This window comes from Pseudophryne corroboree, chromosome 12, assembly GCF_028390025.1.
Source record: "Pseudophryne corroboree isolate aPseCor3 chromosome 12, aPseCor3.hap2, whole genome shotgun sequence".
In the NCBI taxonomy this organism is placed as follows: Eukaryota; Metazoa; Chordata; class Amphibia; order Anura; family Myobatrachidae; genus Pseudophryne; species Pseudophryne corroboree.
Window position 1 is genome coordinate 14,110,158 of NC_086455.1, and position 23,310 is coordinate 14,133,467.

Here is a 23,310-nt window from a genome sequence, read left to right on the forward strand (position 1 = left end):
AAGGCCTTGGCAGCATCCAAGGAAACTACCACAGCCTCCGACTCGGGGCGGTCCCCCATCTGCAGGTGACAGAACAGTCGCCTCAAATTTTGGAGGGTGGACTTGCCTGGCATAAATCCTGTCTGGTCATCATGTATGATCGAAGTGATAACACTATTGAGTCTAAGTGCCAGAATTTTGGCCAAAATTTTGACATCAGTAGGTAGCAATGAGATCGGGCGGTAGGATTCCAGGGCCGTAGGGTCTTTACCCGGTTTAAGGATCACCACGATAATAGCTTCAGACATAGAGGGAGGTAGACGAGCGCCCTCCAGCAATGTATTAAAGAGAGTCAAAAGATAGGGGACAAAGTATGCACGATATTGTTTATAAACTTCAACCGGTATACCGTCGCTACCCGGGGCCTTTTTGTTAGGGAAGGAGGCAATAGCAGCCTCAACTTCCTCTGGGGTAATATTAGCATCCAAAATATCTACAGATTGTTGAGACAGTTGTGGCAGGGTAATGTCTGAAAGATATTGCTGTAGTTGAGTGGGGGTATAGGTGACTCTAGAGGCATACAGCGAGGAATAAAAGGACTGGAAGACCTGGGCTATTTCAGGAGTGGCATATACCATTTCGCCCTGAGTATCACAGACCTGCTGAATGGAACCCCCCCGTTCTCTCTCCCCTAGCCAGTAATGCCAAGTAACTACCCCCCGTGTCCGATTGTGAATACAGGGCGTGCTGGGAGAAAAGTAATTTGCGCTTTGATTTATCAAGCAAGTGGTCAGACCAGGCTTTCCTGGCCAAATCCCAACTTGCCCGATCATCAAGGGTCCTAGTAGTGAGGTAAGTAGATTCGGATTGGGAACAGGCAAGCTCCAGGCGCATCTCCTCTTCTCTACTAGATTTCTTGACATTAGCTATTTGTCGTATGAAGGAGCCCCGTAGTGAAGCTTTAAATGCGTCATGTTTAACCAGTGGATCAGAACAGGACGCATTATGAACCCCAAAATCACTCCATTCGTTAAGCAAGGCCTCGTGGTCAGTTAACAAGGTCAACCAAAAGGGATTCAACTTCCAGAGCTTAGCCCCACGGGGAGGAACAGAATCCAGGACCACCAGCACAGGTGAGTGATCCGAGATTCCCCTCTGAAGGTACTGGACATCCAGTATTCTAGCAGTGAGATCAGGGGAGACGAGGGCCAAGTCTATTCTCGAGAACGAGTGAAAGCTGGCCGAGTGGCAGGAGTATTGGAGTTGATTAGGGTGTCTCAACCTCCAAATATCCAGGAGTCCAAGCTCGGAAATCAACCTTGCGAACGGAGTGGGGGACGGGGAGGCAGAGGGTAGGGAAGGGGGAAGCTCAGTCCATCTATCTAAGACTTTATCCAAAACATTATTGAAGTCACCGATGCAAAGGACCGGAGCCGAGGGAGAAGTAGCAAGAAACGACATCGCCTGCCTGAGTACCTCATTATTGTAGGGGGGAGGGACGTAGACAGCAAGTATGTGTAAAAGTGTACGGTTAACATAGGCCCTAAGAAATACATATCTGCCATATTGGTCAATTTGGCTATGAACCAAGTGGAAATTAACCGACTTCCGTACCAAAACTGAAACCCCCCTGGAGTTAGCAGAGAAGGTGGAGTGATAGGAGAGACCCACCCAGGGCTTCCTGAGAGCCAAGGTTTTAGTACCAACTAGATGCGTTTCGGAAAGGCATATGATATCTGCCCTATATTTTCTCACCTGAGACAAAACCAGAGCCCGCTTAATGCGGTCATTCAGGCCCCTCACATTCCAGCCGAGTATGCGGAGTCCATCAACCCCTGCAGCCATAGATACAAAAGAGAAAGGACAGGAGGAGAAAAAGGGCAAGGGGCAAATGCGGAGAGGGAGGAGAAGAAGAAAATCCAAGGCAAGCAAGGCGCGCAAAAGAGAGGAACCCATAACGTAGAGGGGAAAGAAGCAAAGGGATCACTACGACCCCCCGCCAGCACACAGGCGGAGCATACGGAGAGCAGAAGGCATACATAAACGAAATCATGGACACATTACAGTTCGAGAAAAAAAAATAGCACAGTGACACATAAGACAATACATGTACAAAAAAAGAACAAACCCAGAACAACCCAAACCCCCCCCTCCCTGCATATCCATCCCAAACTAGACACGCCTGGATCCCAGAAAAACCGTTAACTGAACTAAGGCTGAGAACCTATAACAACCCTAGGGAGTAGAGACAACTAATGCCTCTACAAAAAGGCTATATCCTAGCATTCAGCTCCTAGAAATAAAGATCATTCCCGCTACAGGATTAGAAGGAGTACAGAACCCAGCAGTCAATGCGTCCTCTGAGGGAGAACCAGTCCCTAAATAGGGGGCCTGGGTCTGCGCTCAAGCCAGGCCTCCGCCTCTTGAGGGGTATTGAAGAAGTGTGTGGAGCCATCATACACCACCCTCAACCGTGCCGGAAATAACATGGCATATTGAATTTGATGATCACGAAGCTTTCTCTTGACCTGTAGGAACTGCGTACGCGACTTCTGGACTTCCACGGCAAAGTCTGGGTAGACAGCAATATCATGGTTGTCAAATTTCAAAGGACCCTGTGTACGGGCCAGCCGTAGGACTGCATCCCGGTACCTGTAATGTAGAAAACGGGCTATGAAAGTGCGTGCAGGTGCGCCCGGGGGAGGAGCCCTGGCAGGCAATCGATGGGCCCTCTCCACAGAGAACTGAGGACCAAAGTCATCGCGTTGAAATAGACGGAGAAGCCATGTTTCAAGGAAGGATTCTGGGGAGGAGCCCTCCACTCTCTCCGGGAGGCCCACAAAGCGAACGTTATTACGACGCAGTCTTCCTTCAATATCGGAGAGCTTCGCCTTAACTGCCGACATCTGAGTTGTGAGGCTGGAAACTGTGTCTTTGAGAGGATTGGTGACGTCTTCTAGGTCGGAGATACGGTGTTCCGCCTCCCCCACCCGTTCACGAATCTTTTGCATGTCATGCCTGATTAAAGTAATATCCACCTGTACTTGGCCAATTTTATCCATGACTCTGTGCTCGGATGTGGATATGGCTAAGAGAATTTGCTGCGTCGACTGAGACGTGTCGTCTTCCCGAGGTGGTGATTCCGAAGGGGAAGAGGGGGATGGGGGAGCAGCAGCCCTGGTGGGTTGGGAGGAGGATTGAGAGCCTCTAGCATATTTTTCAAGTTTAGCAGCAGCGATAGCAGCAGCAGCACTGCCCCCACGCACCATGATGGGAGACGGGCAGATTCAATGATATAGAATAAACAGTACGTGCTCACCACAGGTTGTAAAATCCCCAGGACTCCAGAGTCTCACGCAGTTGAATAAACCCAGGCAGGGAAAAGGAAATCTGTAATGTCAGCAGTCAGGCAGTATAATCAGCAGCAGGCTTTTGAGTGGACCCTCTCAGAGAGTAGTGTAGATATGGAAACATCACCCAGCAGTGTGGGTAGAGCAGGGTAGTTGTAGGTATCAAGGCAGCCCTGCAGGCAGACTAATGCAGGCTGGGAGGCTCCGACCAGCAGCGCAGAGAGGCAGGGGATGTGAGGAGAGACGGCCCGTGTAGGCAGATGTACCCCCGCACCGCCAGCAGCTATCACCGCTACAGAGGGGCCTGCAGTCCGCCAAACGCAAGGTGAAAGGAGACAGGGGCACACAGCGATCTCCGGTTCAGCCGAAAACAGCAGATGGTGCGAGTGGAGGGAGCCCCGTCCCAGCGCGGCTCCGGACTCCGCCGCTGATTCCCAAGATGGCGCCGGGCGGAAGGAGTGATGCCGAGCGGTGTAGGCCGCGATACGTCCAGCGGCTTCCCAGGGCAGAAACACCGTCCCACAGACCCCTCAATATGAGCAGGGTCAAAAGCCACAACGCCTGAGCCGGGTTATTGGTAGCCACTAGCGGGGAAAGCAGGATATAAAAGGCAGGATATACGGAGCTCTAACTCCTAGCTTCCTACTCCATGCTCGGCCACTTTCACTCTGTGTTTAATGAATTCATCCTCCCTATGTCCCTCCTGTGGCTCCATGGGATCTGTCTATTGTCTTAAATGTCCTACAAGAGTCTCCATTTGAACCTCTTGAGTCTGTGGACCTTAAATGCTTTACGCTTAAGGTTTTGTTTCTGCTGGCTATTGCCTCTGCTAGGAGGGTGTCGGACTTAGGCGCTTTGTCTTGTCGTCTACCCTTTTTGATTTTTCACCGTGACCGGGCAGTTCTTCGAACTCGCCCTGGTTATCTACCTAAAGTGGTATCTTCTTTCCATCTTAACCAAAAGATTGTGGTTCCAGCTTTTATCTCTTCTGGTTTGTCTTCCAAAGAACGGGGTTTGGATGTGGTACGGGCTCTCCGTATCTACGTGGAGAGGACTGCCTCTCTCAGGAAGTCAGATACCCTGTTTGTACTTTTGGTTTTCGCAAACGTGGCTGGCCTGCGAATAAGCAAACCGTGGCCAGATGGATTAGAATGGTGATTGCACAAGCCTAGGCGCAGGCTGGACTCCCAGCTCCTGCTGCTATCAAAGCCCATTCTACTCTGTCTGTTGGACCTTCTTGGGTGGCGCGCTGTGGCGTGTCCGCTGAACAATTGTGCAAGGCGGCTATGTGGTCCTCAGTGAACACGTTCATTAGGTTCTATGCCTTTGATACTTCCGCCTCCCAGGATGCTTCCTTTGGACGCCAGGTTCTTGTGCCCGCTACAGTGCATCCCCTCCCATGAGGAACTGCTTTAGGACATCCCCAATGTATTCCCTGTGGAAACCCAGTGTAACCCGCTGCAGAAAAGGAGATTTATGGTAGACTTACCATAGTTAAATCTCTTTCTGCGAGGTACACTGGATTCCACAGGGCGCCCACCCTGACGCACTTAGCTTTTTGGGGTTTGTATGGCATTAGCAGCTGGTCCCTTCTGTCGTGAGAATGTGGTTCTATGTGACTAACATCTGCCTTCTCTCTTACCTGCTACTGCATTGGACTGGTTACCGAAACTGAGTTCCAGTGCCTGGGGGCGGGGTTATAGAGGAGGCGGTGCAGTGCATCCTGTGAACAGTTAAAGCTTTACCCTGTTGGTTCCTCGTATCAAGATCCAACTCTACACCCCAATGTATTCCCTGTGGAATCCAGTGTACCTCGCAGAAAGATTTAACAATGGTAAGTCTACCATAAATCTCCTTATTGTGCCCAATCTCCCATCTAAAGTGACGTGAGATTGCGGTGCGATATTCACTTGATCTCTTTTTATAGTGCCCATAGAGGTTTGGCTAAATCTGACTAAATTAATGGGCGTGACGCGAAAAGTCCCGTTTGGGCGCCCAAACAGGTTACACTTCGCTAATTTCAGCTCACCACCTCAAGGGGTATCGAGCTGAAATAACGCGCCTGTTGGCAGAAGCAATTGAATAGCTGCCGTTGGGAGCACATGGGTGTGGGGTAACAATTGCATACCGCCCAAAGAGTCTGCCTGTATCTGTTGTCTGTATTTAAAATAACATTTCCCCATGGCAATTAAAGGCCACTAACACAGCTGCTAAAAGGCCACAGTAAGTCCTGTGGCTAATTGAATGCCCTAATCCTTACTCTCAATTGTGAAGCGCGCAAGTGTTGTATGTATAAGAGGAACGGTGTACAACTATTATGTTCTGATCATGTATACAGTACGTAGGATTGATTGAAGATGTATTCTCTGCGTATTTCAGGACGACAAGCGATGTGAGTGGATCTATCGAGGGTCCACTCGTTTAGAGCCCATGTTCAGCATGAAGACGTCTACAGCTTCCACACAGGAGAAGCAGCAAGCAGGACAACAGCGAACTCGCCCTAACGTTGGTGAGTTACCCCAGTGATTGTCCCGTCACACCTCCGGTGGCTTTAGAAGACCAGGAATCCTTAGTTTGGCTCTACCTGGAGGTAATGCACTCTTCTCTGTTTCTAGGTGCAGTTCGGAGTAAAGGGCCAGTAGTACAGTACACACATGACCTAACAGGGAGCGAAACTTCATTGAAACCAACAGCTCCAGCCTCTCCTCATTCAATCCCGTCACCGCAACTTATCGACACAGAGTAAGTCTGCTTTCCACGAAACACTGGCGCTTCCTAATTGTAGTTGAAAACCACGGATGCATGCTCGATGAGGAACATATGGCATGTTTCTTTGAATTAATAAGTGGAAAGAAGTTCTTGGACGTGCCGCAGGGTACAATTTCAAACATGAAATTTCTGAACATTACAATGTCCAATTTTTGTTAATTTGTTGAGTTTAACAAATTGTGAAAGAATCAAACAACAAATGTGGTAATGGCCACTTGATTACTCCTGCACGGACAACCTACCCCCCAACTTTGACCCAAATTCTGCAATTCTTCAATCCAGTTTTCATTCCCAATACTCTAGAGACAGCACTGATTGAGGTGGTGAATGATTTTGTCACTGCTAAAGTCTAAATACCATTACTTACATCTAATTCTCCTGGATCTGTCTGCTGCATGTGACCCTGTGACTGTCCTCTTCTCACACAAAGCCGAGCTCTTCCACATTACACACAGGTGCGGTGTTTTTACTTCTCCAAGCGCTGGGAAATCTGCATATCAGGATCCCCCAGGGAACTCCCAGCCTCCGTCTCTGTGCCGTAAATGGACCCTGGACTCATGCGCATGATATCCATTCACTTTCACCCTGGCACTCTCTGCTGTCTGCATAACAGGGCAGATAGCTGCAGAGACTGCCTGTGCCGTGTGCCCCAGCCTCCCGACTGCCTGCTGGACGCTGCAGTTGGGAGGTCTGGGCTCTCCCATTGCTGTAAACGGCTCCCGGATCGGATGAGTTGGGTTAGCCATTTACACTGCTCCTAAACATGGATTTAGGGTAACACTAGAAATAGTGGTTTCCAATGTGAGACGCATTGTACTAGCTTTTAAAATGCATTAAACACAAACACAACAACATTAGTTATGAGCTGTTAGGCTGCACCTCTGCAGTAAGCTACGTAGCAAGCCATACTATAATTAGCAAGATGAACTGGACGGGCTAAAACGCCCGTTATCACTGCCTTGCGGGGTCATGCATTCTCCAGGCTAGAGACCAGGCTGCTCTTTTCAGCGGTCTCTGATCAGTTATACTTCAGCATTGATACGCATGGATTGTCAAGGTGCACAAGTATTGTGGAGACAGGTAGTGTATGACTGCTGCCTGTGTGTCGTTTCAGCTCAGACAGCCAGCAGGCACAGAACAAGAAACAAGTGGCAAAGAAGAGTACATCATTCCGGCCCGGATCAGCAGGTTCTGGACAGTCATCACCAGTACCCAACGAGCAACCGCCTGCTGTACGCCCTATACTGCCAAATCAGCCCACCCAGGCTTTCCAGCCTATTCATGGAATACACAACATTCAGCCCAATCATACTATACAGGTGGCACAAGCTAACAGGTAAGTCTCCGCTGTCGCTAATGGCTGGCATGGGCATTACCCAGTCCCAGAACACCCGTTACTGAAATATTCACAGCAGAGGTCTTTCTAATAAAGCTGATAGTAGATTTCCGTCCTGAAGTAGCTCTAACTGCCTCCAACTCCCCACCGGCTTCCTCAGATGTAAGTAAAGTACGTTTTTCTCTGCCCTTTAATGCCCCTAATACCCGTTTCACACCTCCGCAAAAACCTGGGTTATTGTCCAGTGACCAGGGAATCCAGCCTGGGTAGCCGGTAAGGACCCGGGTTACGGGGCAGTGTTAACCATTTACTGCGTAGAGTGAACATGTTCCAAGTGCTTGGAGATGTCATCTCCAAGCTCCAGCAGGGAGAAGCCCTGGCAATATCCCAGTCCAGCCAGCGGTGTGACCGGGTTTCAAGCCGCTGTGACACAGCTTGAAACCCATGTTCAGTGATCCGGGCTGTATCGGGGAATGCGGCGTAAAAGGGGTTCTAGTCCAGATAACCTGCCCACCATCTCCATGGTGCACATATCATTTATCCTAACTAAAAAGTTGAGAGTCCCTTAGCACTCAGACCCCAATAGTCATCTACTTGTAGCTTAAGGCCCATTTTTGGGGAGGAATTAATATTTGTGCAGTCTGTCACATTGTAAGCCAGTCCACGTCATGGGTTTGAACATTGTACATATGAGGCGGGATGTAATAGTATCCGAGTTAGCCAGAGGTGCGGGTTGCCAGCCAAACTCGGAAGTTGTTTTTTCTCTTTCATCCACTAGGGGACACTGGAGTCCTATACAGTAGGGGTGTGAAGCTTGCAACCGGAGGTGTGGCACAATGTAAAATTAGCATTGTCTGCACAGCCGGCTCCTCCCCCTTCACATCCCTCCTCCCTTAGTTTTGAAAATTGTGCTGGAGGTACAGCACATGGAGCTCTGAGCTCCTGACTAAAAACTCTAAAAATCTGTAATAAGGGCTGCGTCAACCTAACAAAAGGGGGACAAGGCTGCTTAATATGGGAGAGACAATGATCCCTATTGAAGGGATCTGCATCTCTCTACAGGAGATCCTCTAATCCAGGCACAGTGAGTACTGGTTGTATGATAAAGGGCCCATGTTAGGTTTTTATTTATTCCCCCCCCCCCCCCCCCCCCCCCCGGTCAAATAATCATTAGGTCACCACAGCGGCGCAGCGGTCACCAGCGAGCAGAGACTGAGCAGGGTGGAAGAGCGCGCCGGGGGGGGATATGACTAATCTCCCACACTAAACAGCCTCTGAAAAAGCGCTGCTAGCGATCCAGGAGTAGAGCCGGATCATGCAGCGCATGTGGGGAGACACTAGCAAAGCGCCGCTACGGGACTTAATCAGAGAGGTCCCGGAGCGCGCGGCGGGGGGCAGAGACGCTGCAGTGAATTCCGCGCGGCTGGGGAGATCTCTCAGCCGTGTGAGAGACTGTCTGCTGCAGCCAACAGAACGCCTGCCTTAGTATTGCCACTGCATCATCAAGTGGAAGTGCGACAGTGGGGACTGGTCTGACACTGCGGAGGTTAGTGTTTCCTGATGCCGTTCTGCAGTGCACGTGTAACAAGCGTTACATTAGCAGCATTATATATATATTGGTAACAGGCTGCATTACTTATAAGTTTACCTGGGCATAGAAAGGAAGTTCCCAAAATTCTTCAGTGACGGACATTTTAATTATTTCTAAGTGGTGCCATCCCTTCCCCCTCGTATAGGTACCAAGAGAGATGTTATAATGTTGCAATAGCTCCCTCTGCTGGGGAAAGTAGATATTGCGAAAAATACTGAGGATCTCCTGAACAAATACTTTTACTTTACATTTATATTTTCAAACGGACTTCTATTACAAAGATCCTGTAGAAAATACAAGGAAGCAGGCGGATACAACTTGGTCGGCTGGTGTTTTTAATTATTATTTATTTCTCTAACGTCCTAGTGGATGCTGGGGACTCCGTCAGGACCATGGGGGAATAGCGGCTCCGCAGGAGACAGGGCACAAAAAGTAAGCTTTTAGGATCACATGGTGTGTACTGGCTCCTCCCCCTATGACCCTCCTCCAAGCCTCAGTTAGGTTTTTGTGCCCGTCCGAGCAGGGTGCAATCTAGGTGGCTCTCATAAAGAGCTGCTTAGAAAAAGTTTTTTTTTTTAGGTTTCTTATTTTCAGTGAGTCCTGCTGGCAACAGGCTCACTGCTACGAGGGACTTAGGGGAGAGAAGTGAACTCACCTGCGTGCAGGATGGATTTGCTTCTTAGGCTACTGGACACCATTAGCTCCAGAGGGATCGAACACAGGCCCAGCCATGGAGTCCGGTCCCGGAGCCGTGCCGCCGACCCCCCTTGCAGATGCCGAAGTTGAAGAGGTCCAGAGGTCCGGAAACAGGCGGCAGAAGACTTTCAGTCTTCATAAGGTAGCGCACAGCACTGCAGCTGTGCGCCATTGTTGTCGGCACACTTCACACCAGCGGTCACTGAGGGTGCAGGGCGCTGGGGGGGGCGCCCTGGACAGCAATGTATAATACCTTTTTCTATGGCTAAAATACATCACATATAGCCCTTGAGGCTATATGGATGTATTTAACCCCTGCCATATATCGCAAACTCCGGGAAAAGAGCCCGCCGTTTTAGGGGGCGGGGCCTATTCTCCTCAGCACACAGCGCCATTTTCCTGCTCAGCTCCGCTGTGAGGAAGGCTCCCAGGACTCTCCCCTGCACTGCACTACAGAAACAGGGTAAAACAGAGAAGGGGGGCATATTTTGGCGATATTTTTATATATTAAGCGCATATAACAGAAACAACACCTTTTAGGGTTGTTTATATACATTTTTATAGCGCTTTGGTGTGTGCTGGCAAACTCTCCCTCTGTCTCCCCAAAGGGCTAGTGGGGTCCTGTCTTCGATAAGAGCATTCCCTGTGTGTCTGCTGTGTGTCGGTACGTGTGTGTCGACATGTATGAGGACGATGTTGGTGTGGAGGCGGAGCAATTGCCGGTAATGGTGATGTCACCCCCTAGGGAGTCGACACCGGAATGGATGGCTTTAATTATGGAATTACGTGATAATGTTAGCACGCTGCAAAAGTCAGTTGACGACATGAGACGGCCGGAAAACCACTTAGTACCTGTCCAGGCGTCTCAGGCACCGTCAGGGGCTGTAAAACGTCCCCTACCTCAGTCAGTCGACACAGGTACCGACACAGATGAATCTAGTGTCGACGGTGAAGAAAGAAACGTATTTTCCAATAGGGCCACACGTTATATGATCACGGCAATGAAGGAGGCTTTGCATATCTCTGATACTGCAGGTACCTCAAAGGGGGGTATTATGTGGGGTGTGAAAAAAACTACCTGTAGCTTTTCCAGAATCAGAGGAATTGAATGACGTGTGTGATGAAGCGTGGGTTAACCCCGATAGAAAACTGCTAATTTCAAAGAAGTTATTGGCATTATACCCTTTCCCACCAGAGGTTAGGGCGCGCTGGGAAACACCCCCTAGGGTGGATAAGGCGCTCACGCGCTTATCAAAACAAGTGGCGTTACCGTCTCCTGATACGGCCGCCCTCAAGGATCCAGCTGATAGGAGGCTGGAAACTACCCTGAAGAGTATATACACACATACTGGTGTTATACTGCGACCAGCAATAGCCTCAGCCTGGATGTGCAGTGCTGGGGTGGTGTGGTCGGATTCCCTGACTGAAAATATTGATACCCTGGATAGGGACAGTATTTTATTGACTATAGAGCAATTAAAGGATGCTTTTCTTTATATGCGAGATGCTCAGAGGGATATTTGCACTCTGGCATCGAGAGTAAGTGCGATGTCCATATCTGCCAGAAGAAGTTTATGGACGCGACAGTGGTCAGGTGATGCGGATTCCAAACGGCATATGGAAGTATTGCCGTATAAAGGAGAGGAATTATTTGGGGTCGGTCTATCGGATCTGGTGGCCACGGCAACAGCCGGAAAATCCACTTTTTTACCTCAGGTCACCTCCCAACAGAAAAAGACACCGTCTTTTCAGCCGCAGTCCTTTCGTTCCTATAAGAACAAGCGGGCAAAAGGACAGTCATATTTGCCCAGAGGCAAAGGAAGGGGTAAGAGGGTGCAGCAAGCAACTACTTCCCACGAACAGAAGCCCTCCCCGGCTTCTACAAAGCCCTCAGCATGACGCTGGGGCTGTGCAAGCGGACTCAGGGGCGGTGGGGGGTCGACTAAAGATTTTCAGCACACAGTGGGCGCGCTCACAGGTGGACCCTTGGATCCTGCAGGTAGTATCTCAGGGTTACATGTTGGAATTCGAAAAGTCTCCCCCTCGCCGGTTCCTAAAGTCTGCTTTACCAACGTCTCCCTCAGAAAGGGCGACGGCAGTGGAAGCCATTCACAAGCTGTATTCTCAGCAGGTGATAGTCAAGGTACCCCTCCTACAACAGGGAAAGGGGTATTATTCCACACTATTTGTGGTGCCGGACGGTTCGGTAAGACCTATTCTAAATCTGAAATCCTTGAACCTGTACATACAGAAATTCAAGTTCAAGATGGAGTCACTCAGAGCAGTGATAGTGAATCTGGAAGAAGGGGACTTCATGGTGTCCCTGGACATAAAAGATGCTTATCTGCATGTCCCAATTTACCCTTCTCACCAAGGGTATCTCAGGTTCGTGATACAAAACTGTCATTATCAGTTTCAAACGCTGCCGTTTGGTTTGTCCACGGCACCTCGGGTCTTTACCAAGGTAATGGCCGAAATGATGGTTCTTCTACGAAGAAAAGGCGTATTAATTATCCCTTACTTGGACGATCTCCTGATAAGGGCAAGGTCCAGAGAACAGCTGGAAGTCGGAGTAGCACTAACCCAAGTAGTGCTTCAACAACACGGGTGGATTCTGAATCTTCCAAAATCTCAATTGACCCCGACGACACGTCTGCTGTTCCTGGGAATGATTCTGGACACTGTTCAGAAAAAGGTGTTTCTCCCGGAGGAGAAAGCAAGGGAGTTATCCGAACTTGTCAGGAACCTCCTAAAACCAGGAAATGTGTCAGTACATCAATGCACAAGAGTCCTGGGAAAGATGGTGGCTTCTTACGAAGCAATTCCATTCGGCAGATTCCACGCACAAATATTTCAGTGGGATCTGCTGGACAAATGGTCCGGATCGCATCTGCACATGCATCAGCGGATAACACTGTCACCAAGAACAAGGGTGTCTCTTCTGTGGTGGTTGCAGAGTGCCCATCTGTTAGAGGGCCGCAGATTCGGCATACAGGACTGGGTCCTGGTGACTACGGATGCCAGCCTACGAGGCTGGGGAGCAGTCACACAGGGAAGAAACTTCCAGGGCGTGTGGTCGAACCTGGAGACGTCTCTTCACATAAATATACTGGAGCTAAGAGCGATTTACAATGCTCTAAGCCTGGCAAAACCGCTGCTTCAGGGTCAGCCGGTGTTGATCCAGTCGGACAACATCACGGCAGTCGCCCACGTAAACAGACAGGGCGGCACGAGAAGCAGAAGAGCAATGACAGAAGCTGCAAGGATTCTTCGCTGGGCGGAAAATCATGTCATAGCACTGTCAGCAGTGTTCATTCCGGGAGTGGACAACTGGGAAGCAGACTTCCTCAGCAGACACGACCTCCACCCGGGAGAGTGGGGACTTCATCCAGAAGTCTTCCACATGATTGTGAACCGTTGGGAAAAACCAAAGGTGGACATGATGGCGTCCCGCCTCAACAAGAAACTGGACAGATATTGCGCCAGGTCAAGAGACCCTCAGGCAATAGCTGTGGACGCTCTGGTAACACCGTGGGTGTACCAGTCCGTGTATGTGTTTCCTCCTCTGCCTCTCATACCAAAGGTACTGAGAATTATACGGCTACGGGGAGTAAGAACAATACTCGTGGCTCCGGATTGGCCGAGAAGGACTTGGTACCCGGAACTTCAAGAGATGCTCACGAAAGAGCCGTGGCCTCTACCGTTAAGAAGGGATCTGCTTCAGCAGGGACCTTGTATGTTCCAAGACTTACCGCGACTGCGTTTTGACGGCATGGCGGTTGAACGCCGGATTCTAAAAGAAAAGGGCATTCCAGAGGAAGTTATTCCTACCTTGATTAAAGCCAGGAAGGAAGTGACCGCACAACATTATCACCGCATTTGGAGAAAATATGTTGCGTGGTGTGAGGCCAAGAAGGCCCCAACGGAGGAATTTCAATTGGGTCGATTCCTACATTTCCTGCAGGCAGGATTGTCTATGGGCCTCAAATTGGGGTCTATTAAGGTTCAAATTTCGGCCTTATCGATCTTCTTCCAGAAAGAATTGGCTTCAGTGCCTGAAATACAAACCTTTGTCAAAGGTGTACTACATATACAGCCCCCGATTGTGCCTCCAGTGGCACCGTGGGATCTCAACGTAGTTTTGGATTTTCTCAAATCCCATTGGTTTGAGCCGCTCAAATCGGTAGATTTGAAGTATCTTACATGGAAAGTAACCATGCTACTGGCCCTGGCTTCAGCCAGGAGAGTATCAGAGTTGGCGGCTTTATCGTACAAAAGCCCATATCTGATTTTCCATTCGGACAGGGCAGAACTGCGGACGCGTCCTCAGTTTCTGCCTAAGGTGGTTTCGGCTTTTCACTTGAACCAGCCTATTGTGGTGCCTGCGGCTACTAGCGATTTGGAGGATTCCAAGTTGCTGGACGTTGTCAGAGCATTGAAAATATATATTTCAAGGACGGCTGGAGTCAGAAAATCTGACTCGCTGTTTATCCTGTATGCACCCAACAAGATGGGTGCTCCTGCGTCTAAGCAGACGATTGCTCGTTGGATCTGTAGCACAATCCAACTTGCACATTCTGTGGCAGGCCTGCCACAGCCTAAATCTGTAAATGCCCACTCCACAAGGAAGGTGGGCTCATCTTGGGCGGCTGCCCGAGGGGTCTCGGCATTACAACTTTGCCGAGCAGCTACGTGGTCAGGGGAGAACACGTTTGTAAAATTTTACAAATTTGATACTCTGGCTAAGGAGGACCTGGAGTTCTCTCATTCGGTGCTGCAGAGTCATCCGCACTCTCCCGCCCGTTTGGGAGCTTTGGTATAATCCCCATGGTCCTGACGGAGTCCCCAGCATCCACTAGGACGTTAGAGAAAATAAGAATTTACTTACCGATAATTCTATTTCTCATTGTCCGTAGTGGATGCTGGGCGCCCATCCCAAGTGCGGATTGTCTGCAATACTTGTACATAGTTATTGTTACAAAAATCGGGTTATTATTGTTGTGAGCCATCTTTTCAGAGGCTTCTTCGTTGTTATCATACTGTTAACTGGGTTCAAATCACAAGTTGTACGGTGTGATTGGTGTGGCTGGTATGAGTCTTACCCGGGATTCAAGATCCTTCCTTATTGTGTACGCTCGTCCGGGCACAGTACCTAACTGAGGCTTGGAGGAGGGTCATAGGGGGAGGAGCCAGTACACACCATGTGATCCTAAAAGCTTACTTTTTGTGCCCTGTCTCCTGCGGAGCCGCTATTCCCCCATGGTCCTGACGGAGTCCCCAGCATCCACTACGGACTATGAGAAATAGAATTATCGGTAAGTAAATTCTTATTTTAATTTTATTTTTTAATTTATTTCTTCTTGTCCTATTCCTTTTGCAATACAAGAGAGGGAAGAGTAATTCCAGCCGGATCCGATACCCTTGCTTCCGTCATCTACCGCAGTCTTTCTTTTCCTAGTTTAAAGGGGAAAGCACTGCGTAGTACCCTGGTAGGGGGTTTAAACAACCAAGACTTGTTATGTTTGTACGAAAGGTAACAAAACGAGCACGCGTGTTGGCAGCTTCGGGGTGTGCGACTCCAGACAAGGACGCTACACCTGGGAGCAGTGCTCCGTCTAGGTCATAGGTGAAAGACCTTGCAGATAAAATCTCCAAGGAGATGGCGGAATCACGCAAGCACCAATCACAATGGGCTGCGGGGCTCTCAAGAGCGATGAAAGAATTTCTCATCAGATTAACACCGCCCGCACAAGCAGAAACAAATGTGCGCAAGGTAGTTAAAAGACCTCTTCCTATTGTACCAGAATCAGGGGATGATTGAATCTAACCTAGACGCTGATTCTCCAGAAGAGGACACGGCAATCGCGGGTATTGATTCCTTACTTTGATGTGGTAGAAGAGATCCTAAACTTTAAAGTGGAAAAAGTTAAGGAACTAGAGGATTTCGAATAAATCAAATTCCCAAAAAAAACAAAACAAAAACAAACGCATTCAGCGGTGTTTCCCATTCCTACATCTCTCCAATCTCAGAGGCTTGAAAGCAACCTGATAAACGCTTTAAATTTCCAAAGCGGTTTCAGGTAACTTACCCTTTACCTAACGGTGTAATGGATACGTGGGAGACTCCACCAGTAGTGGATGCTTCCCTAGGAGGGTTGTCAAGGAAGACAATCTTACCAATACCTAATATCAAGGCTTTCAAAAAAAAAAATGCTTCCGATTGTAAGTTGAGACAGCTTTAAAGTGAATTTTCGTAGCAGCAGAGGAGGCACAGAGACCTACGATCGTCTGTGCTTGGGTTAACAAGGCCATGGGAGCATGGTCTGGACGTATTGTTCAGGCTATTGAAGAGGAAAATAGCTTGGCAGATATTACCCAACTGGCGGAACATATTCCAGAATCCGCTTCATACCTGTGTCAAGCCTCAAAGGATATTAGCTGGATAGCATTGCGCATCTCTGCATCGGCCATATCGGCTAGACGGATTTTATGACTACGAGAATGGCAAGGAGACTCTGACACCAAGAAGGCGGTAGAACCCATCCCCTTTGGGGGTGAAATGCTTTTCGGTCCAGAGTTGGACAAGTGTATTTCGCAAGCTGCAGCAGGGAAGTCCACCTTTCTACCTACTCCTTATACGAGAACCACTCCACAGGTTAGGAGAGGTTATTCGGGACCAATGTCTAATTCATTTAGATCACAGTCCTTTCGAGTCTAAGGAAGAGGTTTCGGTACACAAGCACATGGAGGCAGAGGTAGAGGCCGCTCACAGTCAAATACCAGAAAGCAGGATAAACCTGCTGACAAGACCGTGGCATGACAGCCTCCCATCTCTTCTGGGGTCCCCCTTAATGGGCGCGCGTCTGGAAGGGTTTCGGGACATCTGGGCCAAGTCCTCACCAGAACTTTGGATAATTTCCCGGGGTACAAACTGGATTTTCAACAGAGGCCTCAGTCAGTTTGTTTACAACAGGATTGCCTCGGTGCCCTCAGAAAGAAGGCACTACTAACAGCACTTCAGAAATTGCTATGGTCAGAGGTCATTATCCCAGTTCCCGCCTCGCAGAGAGGAAGGCTTTTCTATTCCACTCTTTTTGTCGTGCCAAAGCCAGACGGGACGGTCGGACCGATACTCAATTTCAAAGTTTTAAACCAGTTTCTAAGGAGCTGCAAATTCAGGATGAAAACAATCCAGTTGGTCATTGCAGGCTTAGAACGAGGCGAATTCATGGTATCCATGGACATAAAGGATGCATATCTCACTCTGGACTCCTCACCAGGCTTACTTAAGTTTCGCACTGGTGACGGATCACTACCAATTCTGGGCCTTGCAGTTCGACCTATCATCAGCCCCAAGAATCTTTACGAAGATCATGGCAATCATGGTTGCAGGATTGAGACTGTTGGGGGTCACGATTATACCTTATCTAGACTATCTACTGATCACAAGGTCCAGGACCTACAGAGAGTAGTGGCTCAGGTACTGAGGACACAAACGGTTTCTCTAAACCTCTGTGTGCAATTTCTCGGGCAGATGGTGGCGTCGTTCGAAGCTCTCCAGTACGGCAGACTTCGTTCTCGACCATTCCAGATAAACCTCATTGCTCAGGGAGCGGTTTCGCATTGGCTTCTGCATCGAAGAATCCGATTTACACCGCGCATGCGAACCTCCTTAATTTGGTGGCTGTTGCACAGGAATCTCGCAGCAGGCAAGAGATTCGGCATTTGGGATTGGAGGATCCTAACAACGGACGCCAGCCTCAGAAGTTGGGGTGCCATCTTAGAGGAACATTAGTTTCAAGGCAGATGGACGTTACTGGAAAACAGCCTACCCATAAACATTCTCTAACTCAGAACAGTTAACACGGCGCTTCTCTTAGCCGAAGACCTCGTCATGGGTCAACACTTAAGGATACAGTCGGACAATGTCACGTCGACGGCTTACATAGACCGTCAAGGGGGAACAATGAGCAGGAGGGCGTTAAAGGAAGCCACAAGTATCTTATTGTAGGCAGAGAGGCAGAACATCATCCTCTCGGCAGTGTTCATTCCAGGTGTGGAGAACTGGGAAGCAGAGTATCTCAGTCGCCAGGCCATGCATCCGGGAGAGTGGTGATTACATCAACGGATTTTAGACATGGTGGTGAGGAGATGAGGTCTTTCTCAAGTAGACCTAATGGCATCGCGACAAAACCATCAGCTGCCCAAATCATTGTCCAGGACAAGAGATACAGCAGCAGAAGGAGTGGACGCATTAACACGTCTTTGATGTTACAGGGAGGGTTTACATTTTCCACCTTTCCTACTCGTACCCAGGGTTCTGAAACGGGTGAAACGAGAACGAGTGTGGGCAATTCGGATTGCACCAAATGGACCCCGCAGTGAGTGGGTACTCCGACTCGCGGGGGTTACTAGCGGCAGATCCTTGGCAGTTGCCTCAGAGTGAGGACCTGCTGTCTCGGAGACCATTCCCAGACCTAAACAGGCTGCGTTTAACGGCGCGGCTATTGAAACCCGGATCTTACTGAACGGAGGGATACCTGGAACGGCCATTCCTACGATGCTTGCCACTAGGAAGCAGGTCACAGCCATGCACTGCTACAGGATTTGGAAGACATACATGGAAGGGTGTCAGGAACGTGGGTGGAGTTCACAGAACTTCCACGTATCCAGACTTCTCCTTTTCCTTCAGGCCAGGCTAGATGTAGGACTGAAGCTGGGCTCTCTGAAGGTTCAAATTTCGGCTCTCTCCATCCTGTTTCAACAGCGGTTAGTATCCTTGCAGGAGATTCAAACCTTTTTACAGGGGGTTCTGAGGAGACCACCCCCTTTTCGTTCTCCCACTGCGCCGGGGGACTTACATTTGGTGTTGGTATTTTTGAGATCACCAACTTTTGAGCCGTTAGCAAGAACAGGCCTGACATATCTCTCTTGGAAGGTCTCACTGTTGCTTGCCTTGGCTTCGGCCAGGAGGGTTTCTCAGTTGGGAGCCTTATCGTATAAGAGTCCCTTTTTAATTTTTCATGTGGGTAGGGCAGAACTCCGTCCGAGGGCAGATTTCCTACCTACGGTTGTTTCAGGGTTTCATGTAAACCAGCCAATTGTGGTCCCATCTTTCCAGGGTCTCACAGATGGGGACGTGTCTTTGGATGTTGTCCGAGCCTTACGGGAATACGTACAAGTTACGACGTCCTTCAGAAGGTCGGACCATTTGTTTGTTCTCAATGATGGGCCTAAGAAGGTTTGGCCAGCATCTAAGCAGTCTTTGTCTAGCTGGATTAGACTTACCATTCGGCAAGCTTATATTTCCTGTGGCAAACAGGTTCCGGTTCAGACGGGTGCTCATACCACCCGATCAGTGGGTGCCTCATAGGTGGCTGCCAGCGGTACTTCCACTACTCAACTTTGCAGAGCGGCGACGTGGTCCTTAGCCCACATGTTCGCGAAATTTTACAAGTTTGATACTTTTGCGTCCGGAGACTCTAAGTTCGGACGTTTAGTTTTGCAGGTCACCGACAGCACTCCCTCCCTGGGGGATAACTTTGGGACGTCCCCTACTGTATAGGACTCCAGTGTCCCCTAGTGGATGAAAGAGAAAAGAGGATTTTGGTACTTACCGATAAATCCATTACTCTGAATCCTCTAGGGGACACTGGACGCCCGCCTCGGTGCTGTCAACCTGCTGTGTTCAAAGTTCTTGTTCAAACAGTTCGTACAAACAGCATTAGTTATTCGTTTAAGAGTTATTGGTTGCTGTTTGATATGTTGTACGGTTCGGTTCCTCGCCATGTGCTATAGTATCATGTCCTATTCTCTCAGTCAAATTTTCAAAACTGAGGGAGGAGGGATGTGAAGGGGGAGGAGCCGGCTGTGCAGACAATGCTAATTTTACATTGTGCCACACCTCCGGTTGCAAGCTTCACACCCCTACTGTATAGGACTCCAGTGTCCCCTAGAGGATTCAGAGAAATGGATTTATCGGTAAGTACCAAAATCCTCTTTTTTTAAGCGACAGTCATTTACAAGGCATGGTTTTGGACAGGAGTTGCCAAAGTTTTTTTTTTTTTTTTTCTTTTGGGGTGCTGTATTAAAAAAAAAAAAAAAAAAACTTTAAATGAAAGACAACAAACATTTTTTCTCATAGTTCCCCCGCGTCCTTCTATCCCATCCCAGAGCCCCTCATCATGAATTTATATGCCAGCCTGGAGACCCCATTTATGCCCTTGTATGCAAGCCCAGAGACCCCCACCTTATGCTTTATATGCCAGCCCAGAGACCCCCCTTGTATCTTTATATGCCAGCCCAGAAACCCCTTATGTTGCTTACCTCAGTGCAGATGTCCTCCAGTTGACCATCTCTGGCTCCTTTAGTCCGTCTGCCTCCTCCCCCCATCACTTGCCACTGACTCCTGTTACTGCTGATTCTGGAAAGGCACGGCGGACTGAAGGTGGAGCTCTTGAGAGGGCCGGCCTGGCAGTGACGTTGCCATCAGACTCCAGACAGAGCTCTGGAGAAATCCCGGACAGGAGGCTGGTTTGTAGCAGGCAGGTGGGTGGTGGGTGGTGGGTGGGCCGCGATTCGCTGCCCCTGGATTACTAAAAGGCAAAATCTGTTTGGACCTTCCCGTGGATCAGGTTGGAGGAGGTGTATTCACATGTCGGCATCACGTAAAATGACATTAGTGATAGGTAACAGGTCTCCTTATTTACCCTTGTTTGTACAGGTTTGTGACTTTTCCTACAAGTCCGATGCCCATCGAGAACAGTTACAAGGCCCCTCTGGAGAAACTCCTCTACCTGCCTCACATCTGCAGCCACGCCTGTCTGTCCCGTATACGTGCCACTTCACACCGGGGCAAGAACCCTCTATTGGTCCCACTACTTTACAACTTCAGGCGCATGACCGCCCGGCGGCGTGTGAGCCGCAAGATGGGGTTCCATATCCTCTATAAAACGCCGTGCGGGCTCTGCCTCCGCACCATGTCAGAGATAGAACGCTTCCTCTTTGAGACACGCTGCGACGTCCTCTTTTTAGAGATGTTTTGCCTTGACCCTTATGTGCTGGTTGACCGCAAATTCCAGCCGCAGAAGCCTTTTTACTACATCCCAGATATCACATACGGCAAGGAGGATGTGCAGCTCTCCTGCGTGAACGAGATAGACAGGACGCCTCCTCCGCAAGTGGACTACAGCAAGGAGAGGGTCCCTGGCAGGGGGGTGTTCATAAACACCGGCCTGGATTTCTTGGTGGGATGTGACTGTACGGATGGCTGCCGAGACAGGTAGGAGCCAGTGATTACGCCCTGATCACTTTATGTCTTGTGCAGTATGGGGTTCTCCTTTAAGAAGAGTAATGAGCCGGCTGGCAGGGATTCTGGGCTGGTAATTGGAGAAGTTGAGACACATAAGTTGTGGATCTTTGAGATTTAATAACATAAGTGGGGCTGTCCGCTCTCCCCCCGATCTTAAAGAGCAAGTAAGCACTCTGCTGCCCATTTAGATCTTTGTAAATCTCTACTACTGTTAGCCAAGGCTAACCACTTAACTGGCACGGTCACGTGGGATGTGAGCAACATTCTGGGGTGGATGTTCCAGGGACAAAAGTGCTGCGGTCTGCATTTGGAGATAGGGTAATGCCCCACGGGGTAAGAGGGTAATACCCTGGGGGGGGGGGGGGGTAACACTGAAGGTGGGTGTTTAAACTAGTAATAAAGAATTACAGTGGTCACAGGGGAGGAAGGAGGGGGGACCTTTTACACTGAGGTGTATGGTGGTGCTTGGGTAAGGGGGTTATACAGCGGCAGATCTATTACTACTGGGGGTTGTGGGCAATGTTGATGAAGATCTATTGTCTTTAGGGACGTTTGTTTAAAACAAATGGTCAGTTAATTTGTTCAAGCATTATTGTCATTATTGTCACCTTGTTTTCTGCATAAGCTGCGTCTGTGTCAGCATATAACAAGAGAGTCACGGGTAGCTGCTCCAAATGGGGAACTCTGGTGTTTGTTGCATTTTGAGCATCATCCGTAAAAAAAAGAATGTGAAAAATAGGGGAAAAGACAAATGAACAGAGAAGGAGTTTTTATTAGACATAAACAAAGTAGATATGCAATCACAATGTGCAAGAGAGAAGAAATGGAAACAAGCTTACAAAGAACACAAGTAAGGCAGAATGATCATATTACACACCGCACCTATTTCCCTGCGTCGTATATTGAATAAATCCAATGTCTAGCAACAAGAGAGGGCAGTAACTACATTGGAGGGAAGAAGACACCATCACGTTATATGTCACACATTCTGAATGAGGGGCAGATGTATTAAGCCTGGAGAAGTGATAAATAAGTGATAAGTGCAAGGTGATAACGCACCAGCCAATCAGCTCCGGTCATTTTTCAAACCCGTAATGATTGGCTGGTGCGTTATCACTTTCCACTTATCACTGCTTTATCACTTCTACAGGCTTAATACATCTGTCCCTGAGTGGATTGCAGGTCCAGGACATGTGACAAGGTCTGCCCAATAAGATCTTGGCTCCCAGCAGGGCTTGAATGTTCTTAACGGCATCTCGTCAGCACACCTCCCAGCTGTGTAGTCGCCCATAGTGCTCTCCCCACTCTGTCAGAGCCTCTCAGTAGTCAGTCATTCACAGGGGGGACACCAGTGACGCAGGCTGACCTCTGCTGTCCCTGAAAGTCCTCCAGCTCTGTGTACCCTGTAGTTTCTTTCACCTGGCCAACTTTTACTTTTTATTTCCATGGATAGCATCTTGCGCGTATCCCTCCTGTACATGCTGATATACGGTCTGTTTGTTTTTCAGGTCCAAATGTGCTTGTCACCAGTTAACAATTGATGCCACGCGATGCACGCCTGGGGCACAAGTCAACACAGCAGTGGGTTACACGCACAAGCGACTGGAAGAATGTCTTCCCACTGGGTAAGGAAAGACTGTAGTACTAGATTACTGTCTAATGGTGGGTGCTGAAAGATAGCTGAAGTTCGTGGTGGCAATTACTCATCTACATAAACAAAAGCCGCGATGATCTGTAATTGGGGTTCTGCCATCTCTTTGTTGATGGTTTTGTAGTGATGATGATAAAGACAGCGGTTTGCAGAAATTGTGAAACGCGTTGTTGAAGAAGCTTATTTTATTACTGCTCTCTGAATAATACTCAAGAAAAGGAGACTCGGGGGGTGATTCCAAGTTGATCGTAGGCCTGCAGGGCTACGATCATGACCATAGACATGCGGGGGGACGCCCCCCGCACGGTCCGGCCACACCTGCATTGGCCGGACCGCGCCTACGAAACGGTGGACAAACACTGCCGTTCCGCCAAGCCCAGCGACCGCCTCTGCCTGTTAATCAGCAGCGATGGCCTTCGGACGTCTGGCATGTACCGGCGCCAGCGTATGTACAGTTCTGACTCGATTGCACCACTGCGATAAACTGCAGCGTGCGATTGGGTCAGAATGACCCCCTCAGTCTCCGATAATGTGGCTGATGGAGTTACCGGTACCAGTATTCCACTCTTGGAACAGGTGGTCTCAGCAGTGCAGAGTTTTGCCACTTTTTCTTTTATCCCTGCATGT

The 23,310-nt window shown here is 49.1% G+C and overlaps 1 protein-coding gene across 7 annotated transcripts in view; it reads left to right on the plus strand.

Moving 5' to 3' along the window:
* SETDB1 (SET domain bifurcated histone lysine methyltransferase 1) overlaps positions 1-23,310 on the plus strand; it is a 142,426-nt gene that overhangs the window by 33,077 nt on the left and 86,039 nt on the right. For all 7 annotated transcript variants that reach the window (XR_010190374.1, XM_063947043.1, XM_063947046.1 and 4 more), the window contains exons 10-14: positions 5,709-5,838; positions 5,945-6,071; positions 7,213-7,434; positions 20,445-21,002; positions 22,541-22,657. Coding sequence is in view for 6 of the 7 variants with exons in the window: in XM_063947043.1 (XP_063803113.1) it covers positions 5,709-5,838; positions 5,945-6,071; positions 7,213-7,434; positions 20,445-21,002; positions 22,541-22,657 (1,154 nt within the window). In the remaining variant the exon portion in view is untranslated. The remainder of the gene's footprint in view (positions 1-5,708; positions 5,839-5,944; positions 6,072-7,212; positions 7,435-20,444; positions 21,003-22,540; positions 22,658-23,310) is intronic.